This window comes from Molothrus ater, chromosome 6, assembly GCF_012460135.2.
Source record: "Molothrus ater isolate BHLD 08-10-18 breed brown headed cowbird chromosome 6, BPBGC_Mater_1.1, whole genome shotgun sequence".
Classification (NCBI taxonomy): Eukaryota; Metazoa; Chordata; class Aves; order Passeriformes; family Icteridae; genus Molothrus; species Molothrus ater.
The window spans coordinates 41,551,665-41,563,760 of NC_050483.2; the positions used below are offsets into that span (position 1 = coordinate 41,551,665).

Genomic DNA, 12,096 nt, shown 5'->3' on the forward strand with positions numbered 1-12,096 from the left:
GACTGAAGAAGCATAAAGCACTCTTGAGTCCGTAGCTGCATAAGAGCACTTGCTGTGCTATCCAGATTGGCCTGTAGGACGGATGGAATAGATGAACCTCAGCTGTGTCAGTAACTCCTCACATAAAGAGAAACAGCCCTCTGATGATAGCCATCTCTGCCTATATTAACTCTAAGTGAAGGAAAATTTCATAGATTTGCAGGGTTTCTCTGGAGAGCAGCTCAGAAAAACTGCTGTTGAGCCTCCTTACATGTGCAATGAGAATCTTCTACAAAACCCCAGAGCATTTGTCTATCTATGTGTTTCCATTTTCTTCTGACCTAATTAGTTGCTAATAATCAAGAAAAATAAGATTATATTTCCCCTGTTTAATTTCTTGAGAATTATGGCTAGTTTTTGGGTTTTTTTCCTCAGAAAATAAAATTAATAACTGAAAGATTGGTAGTGGCATGCTTCTGTTGGGCAAGTGATGGGCAACTGAGCATCTGCCCAATTCTACAGTATCCTCTTGTAGCCCAGAGCCAATTCCTTTACTTTTCAAGCCCTAGTTCCTCTGCTTGTTGAAAGGAGAATTCTTTGCACCCTGTGAGGGATATGCTAGTATTTTAGTAAGGGCTGCTTTTATCAGCTTTATTCCCACATGAGAAGTACTACAGCATGAAAATTGCCAGACTTCATAAAAAACTGTCACTTATTCTTCTGAGAAAGATACCACTTGTTTGATTCTGTTATATCTTCTTAAAAATGAATGAGAATTAGGGGAATTGCTCATTTTGGGTGTTTGCAGCCTCCTAGACTCAGACTCCGAATAGTGGATATGAGGAGGGGATATTTATATCACCCTGAATATACTTATTTTTTAAAGCTTACTTTTTCCTTTCCAATTTTCATTATATCATGCTGGGAGAAGAAGTTTCCCTCAGGGCCTGTCAACATTGTAAGCCTGATTGGCATTGGTCACTTTTGGCACTCACTGGGATTTGTTATGCCACCACTTAGCCTAGAGGTGGACTGTTCAGCTCTGTCTGGCTCCTAAAATATGTGGCTAAAGATTTGACAGATGGTCTACCCATGTTGGGAAAAGATGTGCTGTTGACAGCCTAATGCAGGAACAACATCTTTAAACAAACCCCTGTGTAAACTAAAGGCTGATTCTATGTAGTAGCAGGGACTGAAGCAATGTGTATGCCACATTTTGCCAGCTTTTCAGCTGTAAATTTTTGTGAGGTTGAATCTTCCCTGAAGTGACTATAGGCTGGATCGATGGAAACCTGTCAGCACTCTCCTATGTCTAACTCAACAGAGGGGTAGTTTAGAGTTTTGGAACCCAGATTGAGCTTCACCTCTCCTTTATTCAGATTTATAAAACTGTCAGAAAATGTCCTTGAAACAGGACTTTTCTTCTACCAAAACAGCAGTTACCTTGCTGCTGAAGAAGAGAATTTGAGGAAGAATCACCTTACCAGAGCCATTCATTTCCAGTTGTTTACTCTAAGTCACAATAACTCTATACGGAGACTGCTCATAGCCCAAATGTCACAAACAAGAACTAAATCTTTACCTGACCTTGCCAAAATCTCCTTACCAGTGAGAAATAGTCATCAACACCACCTCTGAAGATCTGAGTGTGCTTGGTACTGACTAGCTGTATGTCAGTATCCCCTGAGCATGTAACCCATGATAGATGTGTGTGAAAAAGGACTGTTTTGAGGGGTGCATTATTTAATTGTGCTTTTCTTATGTCATTTAATACTACTGCTAAGAGCTGTCTCTTTCTTCTCTTCTGTGATCTATTCCATTTGATTACTTCTTATCATTTGTGTCTTTATTAAGGTCTTCCCTATGTTTTTTTTCTTTTTCTTTTCCTTTTTTTTTTTTTTGTTTTGTTGACTCTTCTGTGTGTTTCAGTTGTAAAGCTTTCCCATACACATCACCCATGGTAAATCAAAAGATGGTATTCGACCCTTCAAAGGCCTGAAGCCTGCGGCCCGCACAGCAAACAGCCCTGAGAACAGAGCATACGGAGCAGCCTGCAGGGGCTGGCATATCCCTCTCACCCCTCAAACCAGGGTCCAAACCAGCCAGGAGAGAGAGATATGGTGGGCAGGGGTGGGCATGGGCAGCTGGGGGCTTGCTCTGGAACGTGGGAGGGAAAGGAAAAGCAGCAATGAATCATTCTCAAAGGAAGGGGGCAAGGAAGTTGCTTCAGACCTTTCCAGTGGGGGTGCCTGAGGCACTGAAAATCTTTATGTTGGCAGTAGTCAACATGAGTTGACTCAGCAGTTTGAGTTTTTGTTGTGTGAAGAATAGAAATCCAAATGTGATACACATCTTTGTTGAGAAGGATTTTGAAGAAATGGGTCTGGAGTGGAAGGAGAGAGAGAGAGAGATATTAGGCAAATCATAGCTTGGAACATGTTTGGGAATAATTTTTGATGCCGAGATGATGTGCAGAAAGGGAAAGAAATGGCTGGTCTGATAGGGAGATCCACGTTCACATTTTTCCTCCTATTTATAAGTGGCAGGTCTTTCATTAAAGTATAGTCTTTCATTAAAGACTATTTCAGGCTTTTTTTTCTTCCTGGCCTGGCATATCTTCAGGTCACTGGTGACAAGGATAAGTATTTCCTGCCTCCTCTCATTTAAGGAGGTGTCATCTTTTCTCTCACCTATCTTTTCCTAAGATAAATCCTGAAGGGTGCCAGAGCCACATTTGCCCATCCAAAAGGGAAAGTTTTTTTGTCATTTCTACATAAAAATAGAGCAAATAGGAGATAGGCAAGGAGCCTCAATATAATGTAGGGTAAATGTGCACAGGACTTTATCTGGTTTTCCCATAGGAAATAAGGAAATAACTCAGGGTGAGCTTAGAAAAAGTTGGGCCCTGATTATCTTTTCTGTCCTATTCTTGCCCTAAAGTACTCTTCCAGAACCACATATGGCTGGCTGCTCATCCAAAGCAAAAACCATTTTGTCCTCACACAGTAAAGGTAACTTTCTTTTTTTATTCAAAGATTAAACAGCCTGAAGCCTTAGCAGCATCAAATAAATATTACTATTTTCAGACAAAAAGATAAAAATGGTAAGAAACACAGGCCTAAATTTCAGATCTCTTTGCTGCTAAAGATACCTCCATTCAAACAATGGATCCTTTGTGTTAGCAACTGCAGTCAAGTTATTTAAAGGAGAGGGTCTCTGGCCCATTTTTCAGGTGATATGCTCTGGAAAACCTTTCATCTGAGCACTAACAAAGAAACTTCTGGTGTAAATCAGACAATTAATGAAAATTAAGTAACTGCAGGAGGTCTTCCCAGCTAATCCTGCTCCCCATGCAGTAACAGACTCTATTTTCACTTCCCTACTATCAACCACATTCCTCATCCAATTGCTGAACTGGCAGGTTACTGGATTTACAGCTGTTCAGGCATACTCATCTCCAAAACTTATCTCAGAAGTAAATACTGATAACAGAGCTGAGTGCCCCAGATGATTACCAGAAGTCTTATTGCCCTGGTTCTGTGCAGGAGGAATCCAAAGAAGTTTTAAAAATTATTCCTGAATTAGCCAGATGCTGCTGTTGTAAGCACAAACGCCAAACTACACCTGCCTGGCACCCTTCAGGATTTTCACTTCCAGGAAAAACCTCCGCCTTGGATTTGTACTGTTTTACTGGTTTAGAGGAACATAAGGGTTTTCTTCCTTTTCAAAAACTCATTTAAGAGGGAGAGAACAACTTCATGTGTTAATGGTTGGAAAATTTTTGGACTGCTTTGGGCAAGGCTCAAAATTAAGGCAACAAAAAACCCCTATGCACGCTCTTGGATGGTGGTGCTGGGGTAACAGTGCAAGCAGATAGCTTTTCTTAGCTGCCCTGCAGGATCCATACCGACCCAGTTAGATGAAACCTGCATGGGGAGCTGCTTCCTTTGGAGTGCACCTGGGTGTTTCTGTCTGGCTCCCAATTGCATGGCATTGCAGACTTTGTGCTCGCAGTCTGGAGATGTAGTAGTGCCATGTCAGGGCACTTGTCAGGGCAGCCCTCTCAGTGGCCTGGACTCTCATCCTTTGAAATAGGAATCTTGCAGCCAAGATAAGGGCTACATTGGTTTTCAGTTTGAAATATCTATCCCTTCATCTGGAATAGTGTTTCAGCCTGAGGGCAAGCCCTAGGACAAATAGGTTTTTGGTATCACTAAAAAAAAAAACCAAAACAAAACTCTGCAGACATCAATAGCTCAAGAGGGATTTTATTCTTTAATGAATGTTGCTGAGGACCAGCCATGTTTGTTTCCCTTTCCTGCACACTTGCTCTTTAGTCTGTAAGAAATTCCCATGTTCCAGCTATAGCAACTCCCTTGACCTCAGTTGCCTGTGGTGAGACTTGGGTGTCTCTCTTGCTGTCGCTCTCCATCAGGTCAGAGAGGGAAGTTCCCCTGCATGTACTTCAGAGCTCCCTTTACCCCACCCAACTCCTGTAAGGGATATGGCCACCACTGTATGGTGATCGTAGCAGTTGCTCCAGGGCTGTTTGCTCCCACTTTTCTGTTGCGGTTGACGACACATGACAAACCTAATCGCACAAAACCAAACCCAGATTTTCTCAGAAGTTCTGCTTGAAAACAGACTCTTTCTGGCTATGTTACTCGTGATTGGTATGTCCCTGCTCATTACAACTCTTTATTTATTATTTATAGACTTTTGTTCTTTCCCCTCCTTCATTTTTTAAGAACTGAGTTTACCTGCTGAAATAATTTTACTACATCTGCCTGAGCAAACATAAAATTGGTCCAGTTAAGAAGCAAACTGCATTATATTTTTCTGCCATTCTATACAATCTCCCTTGCTGGGCCATATCTCTGTAATAAATACAACCATTCCTGATGATCAAAGCTCTAGTTGTCCAGACAACATGTCCACTGCATGGTGTTATTACTCACAGCCTTGATTTCCTGCAAGAAGGCCAGCATTGCCCAAGACATATAATAGCACTGATATGAAAGCTCTCGCCCATGTTAGACACCACAGCAGTGGATGTTCACAAGGCTGTAAATAGGCATTTATAAATGAAAGATCCTCTTATGGATCACATCCTGAGATATGCTGAGCATTAGTGTGTTAAAAGAGAGAAGCAATGCTCAGAAGCCCTCTAGCTCAGGCTCTCCTACCTCAACTTGCTTTCTTTGTGGAGACTCCTCCGTTACATTTGATTAGATTCCACAAGCATAACTGTTTTTCTCTCCTTGTACCTCTCTTTGTCCCTCCCTTGCCTGTGACCTCTGAATGAAGCAGGGCAGCAAAGGTTCCCAGATCTGCCACTTCACTGCCCGTTTCATCTTCTCCCTGAACGTTATGAACACCCCATTCAGCCTTGGTGTTCAGGGAGCAAGATGAGCCTGGGCTCTGAGGAGCTGGCAGGGCTGGGGACCTTTGAAAGACTTCCCCATTCTCCCTGCCAAGCCCAACAAAAAGTACTCCCAAACTCCAGAAGTAGCTGAAATCTGGGCTGGGCGTTCGTGCGGTTAGCTGTTTGCAAGTGGCCATTTTATGGTAGGACACAACTGGGCAGTATGTTAACCCTTTCCTCACCTGAGCAGACAGCGTCAAATGTGTCTGTGCACATATTAAAAAGTGTTTTGGGATGGCTTTGGGGGAATTAGAAGAGGGTCTGTCTTTGGGAGAGCTGGAAAGGGTTAAATATTGCACCAAAAAATCTCATAGGCTGATTTTACAGGTATTCTCTGTTGACAGATGGTGTATTTATGCAATAACAATACAAATTAATTTAAAAGAAACCAAGTGTAAAGGTTCACTTTGAGCTTCAAGCTTCTTAGAGAAATTGCTAAAGGTCTCTAAAAAGCAAAATGACACTTGAGTATGACTTGTGTCTTGAGGGAGACTTTAATGCCTTAATTATAACTTTTTGAATTGTAATTCATATCAAGTCATGGTCTGGAGTGGAAGATTCTCTTAGATTTGTAGGTTTCAATATAAAGAAAAGAACTTTCTCTAGCAACATGTGGCTATGTATGTATATTGGTATATTTCTCTATACATATATGTGTATATATATATGTGTGTATATATATATATATATTTATGTAACAGATATTTACATAGAATATACTGTACATATACACCCACTCCTGAACTTGTACAGACTGTGTATAAGTATAAAATGGCCACATCTCTTTGCGTGTGTCTGTCCCCGGAAGGGTGGACTGATTGTTTTTGGATGTCTGCAGCTGTTACCTTGAAGGATGCAATTTCATCTTTCATTTATTTTTCCCCATCTAGACTGTATCAGGATAAACTGTAACGCCAGTAAGTTTTCCCTCAAGTTTCATTTTGTTCTCTTTCTATATATATTTAAAATAACTTTATTTTCTTTGCTGTTTTATAAGCTGTTTTCTTTTATTTTTTTCTTTTTTTTCTTTTCTTTAAAAAAATCTTTTGAATTGGGTAGGATATGAATCTGGAGAGGGAGGAGGGAAGACTTTAGGGTGATTGTATGTGGAAAATTTTGTATTAGGTTTCTCCAAGGAGGAGATGAGCTGTTATTTCATAGCTTTGCAGAAGAGCACCTCAGGAACCTGATGAGCTGATATTATATTTCACTGGTAACCTATTGTCTTTATGAAAACTTTAAGGAACTACGTAAGAATAACAACAGGTACTGTATGCACTTCTCCACTACAAAAAAGCAGGCATATTTAAAAACAGAGAAAACAAGCTTCAAACTCTTGCTTTATTACAGACTGGTGACAACTTAACAGGATATTTATTCAAATTTACTTTTTTATTTGGGTATAGAATAAAGAAAACTAGATTTTACATTTAGAGTATATTATATATACTTAACAGATATATGTATATATATGGCATTTGCAATTCTTAGGTTTCTGTAAGAAATTCCATCTGAACCTCTGGGTCACCTAAAATTCCTTTCAATGTATAGAAGTAGGGAGGAAGGATTATAAAATTTCTGTGAAAAATAATAGTGAAAGATCATATCCATTTCTAGACTGACTGAGCAAACCAAATCTTTTCTGTTCTACTTCAAAGAACTGATCAAACTTGATGTAGGCCTCAAAGTAAAAAGCACTCCCCGAACACTGGAGCTGTTTAGCTCTCAAGTGTGCTTTGAGCTTATCTTAACTTGTTACCAGCTTCCTGAATGTCCTCTGTGTTAGATTTTATGTAGAAGTATTTATGAAGGGCAAATGCCAGCTGATTGAGACCCTACTTTGTATGAAAGTGTGAGCAATTAGTTTTTTGGACTTGGGAAGTGGTCCCTGGGAGCCTGTAGCTGGGGAGAAGCCCTAATATGCCATAGAAGCTTGTTCATGATAATTTACTTTATTTCAACTATTAAATTGTTATCTCAGCCCATGTGTTTTATCATTTTCTGATTTTTCTCCTCATCCCACTGATGGGAGGAGGGGTGTAAACAAGCAGCTGCACGGTGCTTAGTTATTGTATGGGATTAAACTGCTACAAGTGGGATTAGTCAGTGTATGACTCAAATCTTGAAAGGTCTTGTTGAATTCCTTTTGCTCTTCGAAGTTTTCACGCTAAATTTCAAGATAGAATGTGCAATAGGAAGAAGTGTCTTGAATATGGTAGCTGAGATAGCCAGATTTTACACAGCAGTGGTGAGGACATTTACATAAAAATAGGATCTTTTACTTCATAGGAGTTCATATGCTCTTGCTGCTTAGCCATCTTTAACTCCATCAAAACACTTGCCCATAGGTCTTCTTTATGTTTGTTATTTGAGGATCCATTTCCTCTGGTACTGGACAACAATCTAATGTTGTCAACATCAACTTTTGATGACAGCTGCCTGTTAAAGTTTAGCTATGGAAGACTATCTTCAGGTAGGAAATCAGCTTTAGTAGCAAGTAGCAGTCGTCTGGTTTTTATGCAAATAAATAGCTAGCACTAATTGGAAGAAACATAAAAAAAAAAACAAGGAAAAAAAGAGAGGAAAAAGAGAATCATATAATGAAAGCAGTGGAAAGACAGTAGAATTACATGTTTTTGTTAGTTTCCCCATAAGCATCAAAACATCTTGAATCATTTTGCTACCATGCATTTTTAATAGTTGAGCCTGTTGCATTTTTAAATACAGTCTTCCCCTGAAGGTTTAGATTTATTTCTTTATTTAAAACACATTGGATCTTCCTAATTTATTTTTTATGATGCTTTGCTCAAAACAAATGTCTCTACTCTTAGTCCCTCCAATACATTGTTTTTTTTGCTGCCTGTTGCAATAACTCAGGTCATCTGTCCTGTTTCCTAGAAGGGAACCTGCTGGGGATTGGTGAAAACTGTACCCTTGAATGAATAAAATATGGTTAGGCAGAAGCAGACCAAATATCACTGTAAGCATTCCTGCAGGCACACTGACATTTACTTGTGCAGAGGGAGTTATCCACATACAGATATGTCTGCCAGGGTCTGTTGAAATGAGCAGAAGTGTTTTAAAGTAACTTGACAAATGGGCTTCCCAGCAGTTGAAGAGTTTCAGGTCAAGCAGTCGCCACTGGTAACTGAATAGAAGGGACCCAGTGCATGGTTTTAAAGGTAAACAGAGCTGTGTTTTTTGGGTTTCGTGGAACATGCAGCTTAAGAGCCTGCTATTTCAAACATTGAAGCTGATACTGCTTGAGAGGAGTCTTGCATATTGTCCCAGGTAAGCCTTTATACTTGCTCTTAATTTTCATTGAAAAGATTGAGGGCTTTTTCTCTTATGTATCTTTGGGCTATTTTATATCTGGTGCAAAATATTGTTTTCCATAGTTTCATCTTACCTTCTCTCTGTGTTTCATAATTGTTGTATTTCAGCTTTTTACTGTCTCTGTACTTATTTTAATACTCATCTCACCCTTTCCTTTCACTCTTGAAGATACCTAAACTGAGCTTTTCTGTTTCTGCACATTTAGAAGACCCAACAACACTTCTGCTCACACATATGGAGCTGTATAGTAATTCTCTTTTCCTTTGAGTGAGAAATCAGCACAACCACAAGAAGGACGAGGATCTCCAAATAAACTCTGTGAATAAACTGCATTGAATGATTCCTCAACATAACAGCAGACATAATGGATAGCACAATTTTGTTGGTTGGGTTCATGGGGAGAGTAGGTATATAAATATAAGTCTCTTGGATTTTTGGCTACACGTATTTCATTTATTTAAAATAGGATTTACTAGGAAAATGGTCCCTCTCCTGTAAACTGTTTATTGAAATGCGTTGTTCACTTTGAAGAAAGTTGAAGTTGTGATAATTTTATAGTTTGTGTCATGTCTGGTGCTCTGATTTTCCTTCATTTTTTCAAAGGTATCTATTCCTTAATTTCCTTATTCTATATCCAGTGACCCCACTTCATATCAGATTAGATGTGGAGAGTTTTCAGCATTCTACTCAGTATTAAGTGTGGAGGGCATAGCTGTGTGTGCGCTATAGATTTGTTAGATTTTGGAGGTGTTCTCACTCTGTCTTCTTTTTTGGATACTAGTCTTGGTCTAGTCCTCTCTCCTCACAAGCCTTTTATGTGGTGTGTCATTATTCAGTCACATACTTTGACACTAATACTGTGAGAGATCTGCCAAAAGTAGCTCCTTGGGACAGTGAACACTTCTGTCTTATTGCTTGTTATTTCATAATAAGGCGTTTTCTTCTCACTAAAGCTTGCCAGACAAGCCATCATCTATTTTCATGTCACTTTTGATGCCTCAAAAATTCCATATCTTCTTCTTTTACCTGCTGCTAAAAGCGTAAATAGAAGGGTACAAAAAAATCAGTCTAATCACTACTACACAGTTGATTCTGTCTCTGTGAGATCTCACATTTAACATGTTGTTTGAAATGCAATAATTTTTGACAATAATGACAGCTAGAATATGTTTGGTTCTCCTGTTTCAGTTGCCATGCTTACTGTATTTAGTGCCTTATTCAGTGCAGTGTTAATGATTCATTTTATTAAGTGCCACTGTAACAGCATAAAATATGAATCTATGATGTGTAACTTTCTGGAAGAGGTTTAAAGTTCTCTTTTTTCTGTATCATCATAAGTAAATAGGAAGCTGTGCTAACTCTAATCAAAATATTGTAAAACCAAGTGCACTTACCCAATTCCTAGTTATATTGCTGTCGTTTTAATAAAATCTTAATAGTACTCTAACAAGAAAACATTCTTTTGAAAGTGAAGCGGTATGATTAAACATCCACTTAATATTTGTGACTGTAGTGTCTCCTAGCTCCATTTAAACATAGTCAGGAAGAAATGAATGCTTATGCAGCCTGAAAAGTGTCAAGTTGATAGTATGTCATATTGTAGTGGTGAAAGCAAAGCTGGTGTGTGTCTGTAGCATTTGCACAGCTCAGCTGAGAATGATTTCACCTTTGAGCAGTCTCACACTTGGGATGCTGGTCTGGCTTTGTGCTGTTGCTGCACCACAGTGCAGGAGAAAAGAAGGGAGAAAGCCTGTCTTTGGAAGACTTCTCTCAGGGGATCAAAAGCAGTCCTCCCAGATATTTGTCAGGCAGCAAGTTAAAAATTCTGTTAGAGGAGAACCTGCTAGATCCGACAGCCCGAGAGAGGTGAGGCTGCTGCCACTGTTTTCTCCCAGGTTCTGTTTGTGGCCAGCTGAAGATGTGTTCTTGGCAGGCCCATTGCTAGAGCTCACACGCTTGCTCACAGGCCCACATCCTTTCCAGGCACCATGAACATCTGGGCCTGTTGAGCCCATGGCCTGACTCCAGTTGCAGCACTCATACACCCTCATGCACAGAGAATAAAAGGCTCTCACCCAGGAAAGATATAGAAAGGAATTTAATAAGAAGACAGGACAGGCTGTTTTGATGAGATAAAAATACTCATCAGGAACTATTTACATGCCCAGCCCTTTTTATACCCTTACCCCGTATTTATTTTCCCACTCCTGCTCTTCCCAAAATCACCTGAATTTCTCCCTTTTTGTGCGTTTGGTTTCTCCCCTAAACATCCCATAGTAAGTCTGTCTGACCCCAAATTGCTTTTCCCAGCATTGCATATGTCCCACCCTATGCAGCAATCCCCTTAATCCAAAAGGTGATATCAAGAGTTGGTCCAGCTGTCATGTAGTGATGAGTGTCATGCTGGGGCACTGGAACCAATGGCTCTGCTGGAACAGCCCTGGGACAGACCTGGAAAGGTTTTCATTGCTCAGGAGTCCATGATTTGGGCTCCCACCTGCTTCTGTGTCCATGCTCCTCTGGGCTTGAGCATATGGGTCTCTGGTGGGCTGATGGCCCTGGATATAACTCAGGAAGATATTATTTGTGCTCCCTCTCCTGTTGCTATCTCCCTGAGCTCCTTTATGGATGTGGAGATGAGCTTTATTTCATAATGCAACAAATTCCTCTTCCCTGCGGCAACTACTAAAAAGTGACCTCTTTTGTCTCAGACTTTCTTGATTCAAGCCCATTCCAAGTCTCTGGTGGCAAAAATACCCTCTTGACTTAATGTTGTAGTTTAGGAATGGTATTCTTCAACTTAGTGCTCCGACTGAAAGGAAAACCATGAGCTGCACCCCTTACCCCTCCCCTTCAGTGGGACAATGAAAACAATGGCAGGCAGACCCTCTAACCACCACGCTTTGCCCATGACTAGAAAAGAATTCTCTTTTTTCCCAAAAGAGAGAGAAAGAGGTCCCTTTCCCTGCCCTGGCAATGACATGAAATGGTATTGAATGATATTAGGACCCTGGCCATGCCCACACAGCTCCAGGCTCCCCACCCTCATTGCTGCTGCAAAAAATTAACCCTGTTCTTAACCCAAACCAGGACACGTTTTCCAACTCAGAGGTTGTTTGGTACCCCGACAAAGTGCAGTAGTGCTTCTGAGCTTGTTTTACAAAGATAGCAGAAGAATCCATGCAATTATCAGTTGTAGTGGAAAGGATAAGTCCCTTTTTAGGGTTCCACATGGACATCTTCCATCTGGGTGAGAGGAAACATAAAGAACATATGAGAAACTGGTCCCCTTCAAGGATGTCTAGACAATATGTCTTCTGTAGATTACATTGTGTAATTAGTTGCCAGAACGTCAA

At 40.2% G+C, this 12,096-nt stretch overlaps 1 protein-coding gene across 18 annotated transcripts in view; it reads left to right on the plus strand.

Moving 5' to 3' along the window:
- Positions 1-12,096, plus strand: part of NRXN3 (neurexin 3) — a 966,298-nt gene that overhangs the window by 339,873 nt on the left and 614,329 nt on the right. For 13 of the 18 annotated variants that reach the window (XR_008508436.1, XR_008508437.1, XM_054515101.1 and 10 more), the window contains exon 10: positions 6,295-6,321. The exons of the other annotated variants lie outside the window; for them this stretch is intronic. Coding sequence is in view for 11 of the 13 variants with exons in the window: in XM_054515101.1 (XP_054371076.1) it covers positions 6,295-6,321 (27 nt within the window). In the remaining 2 variants the exon portion in view is untranslated. The remainder of the gene's footprint in view (positions 1-6,294; positions 6,322-12,096) is intronic. 18 annotated transcript variants of the gene reach the window in all.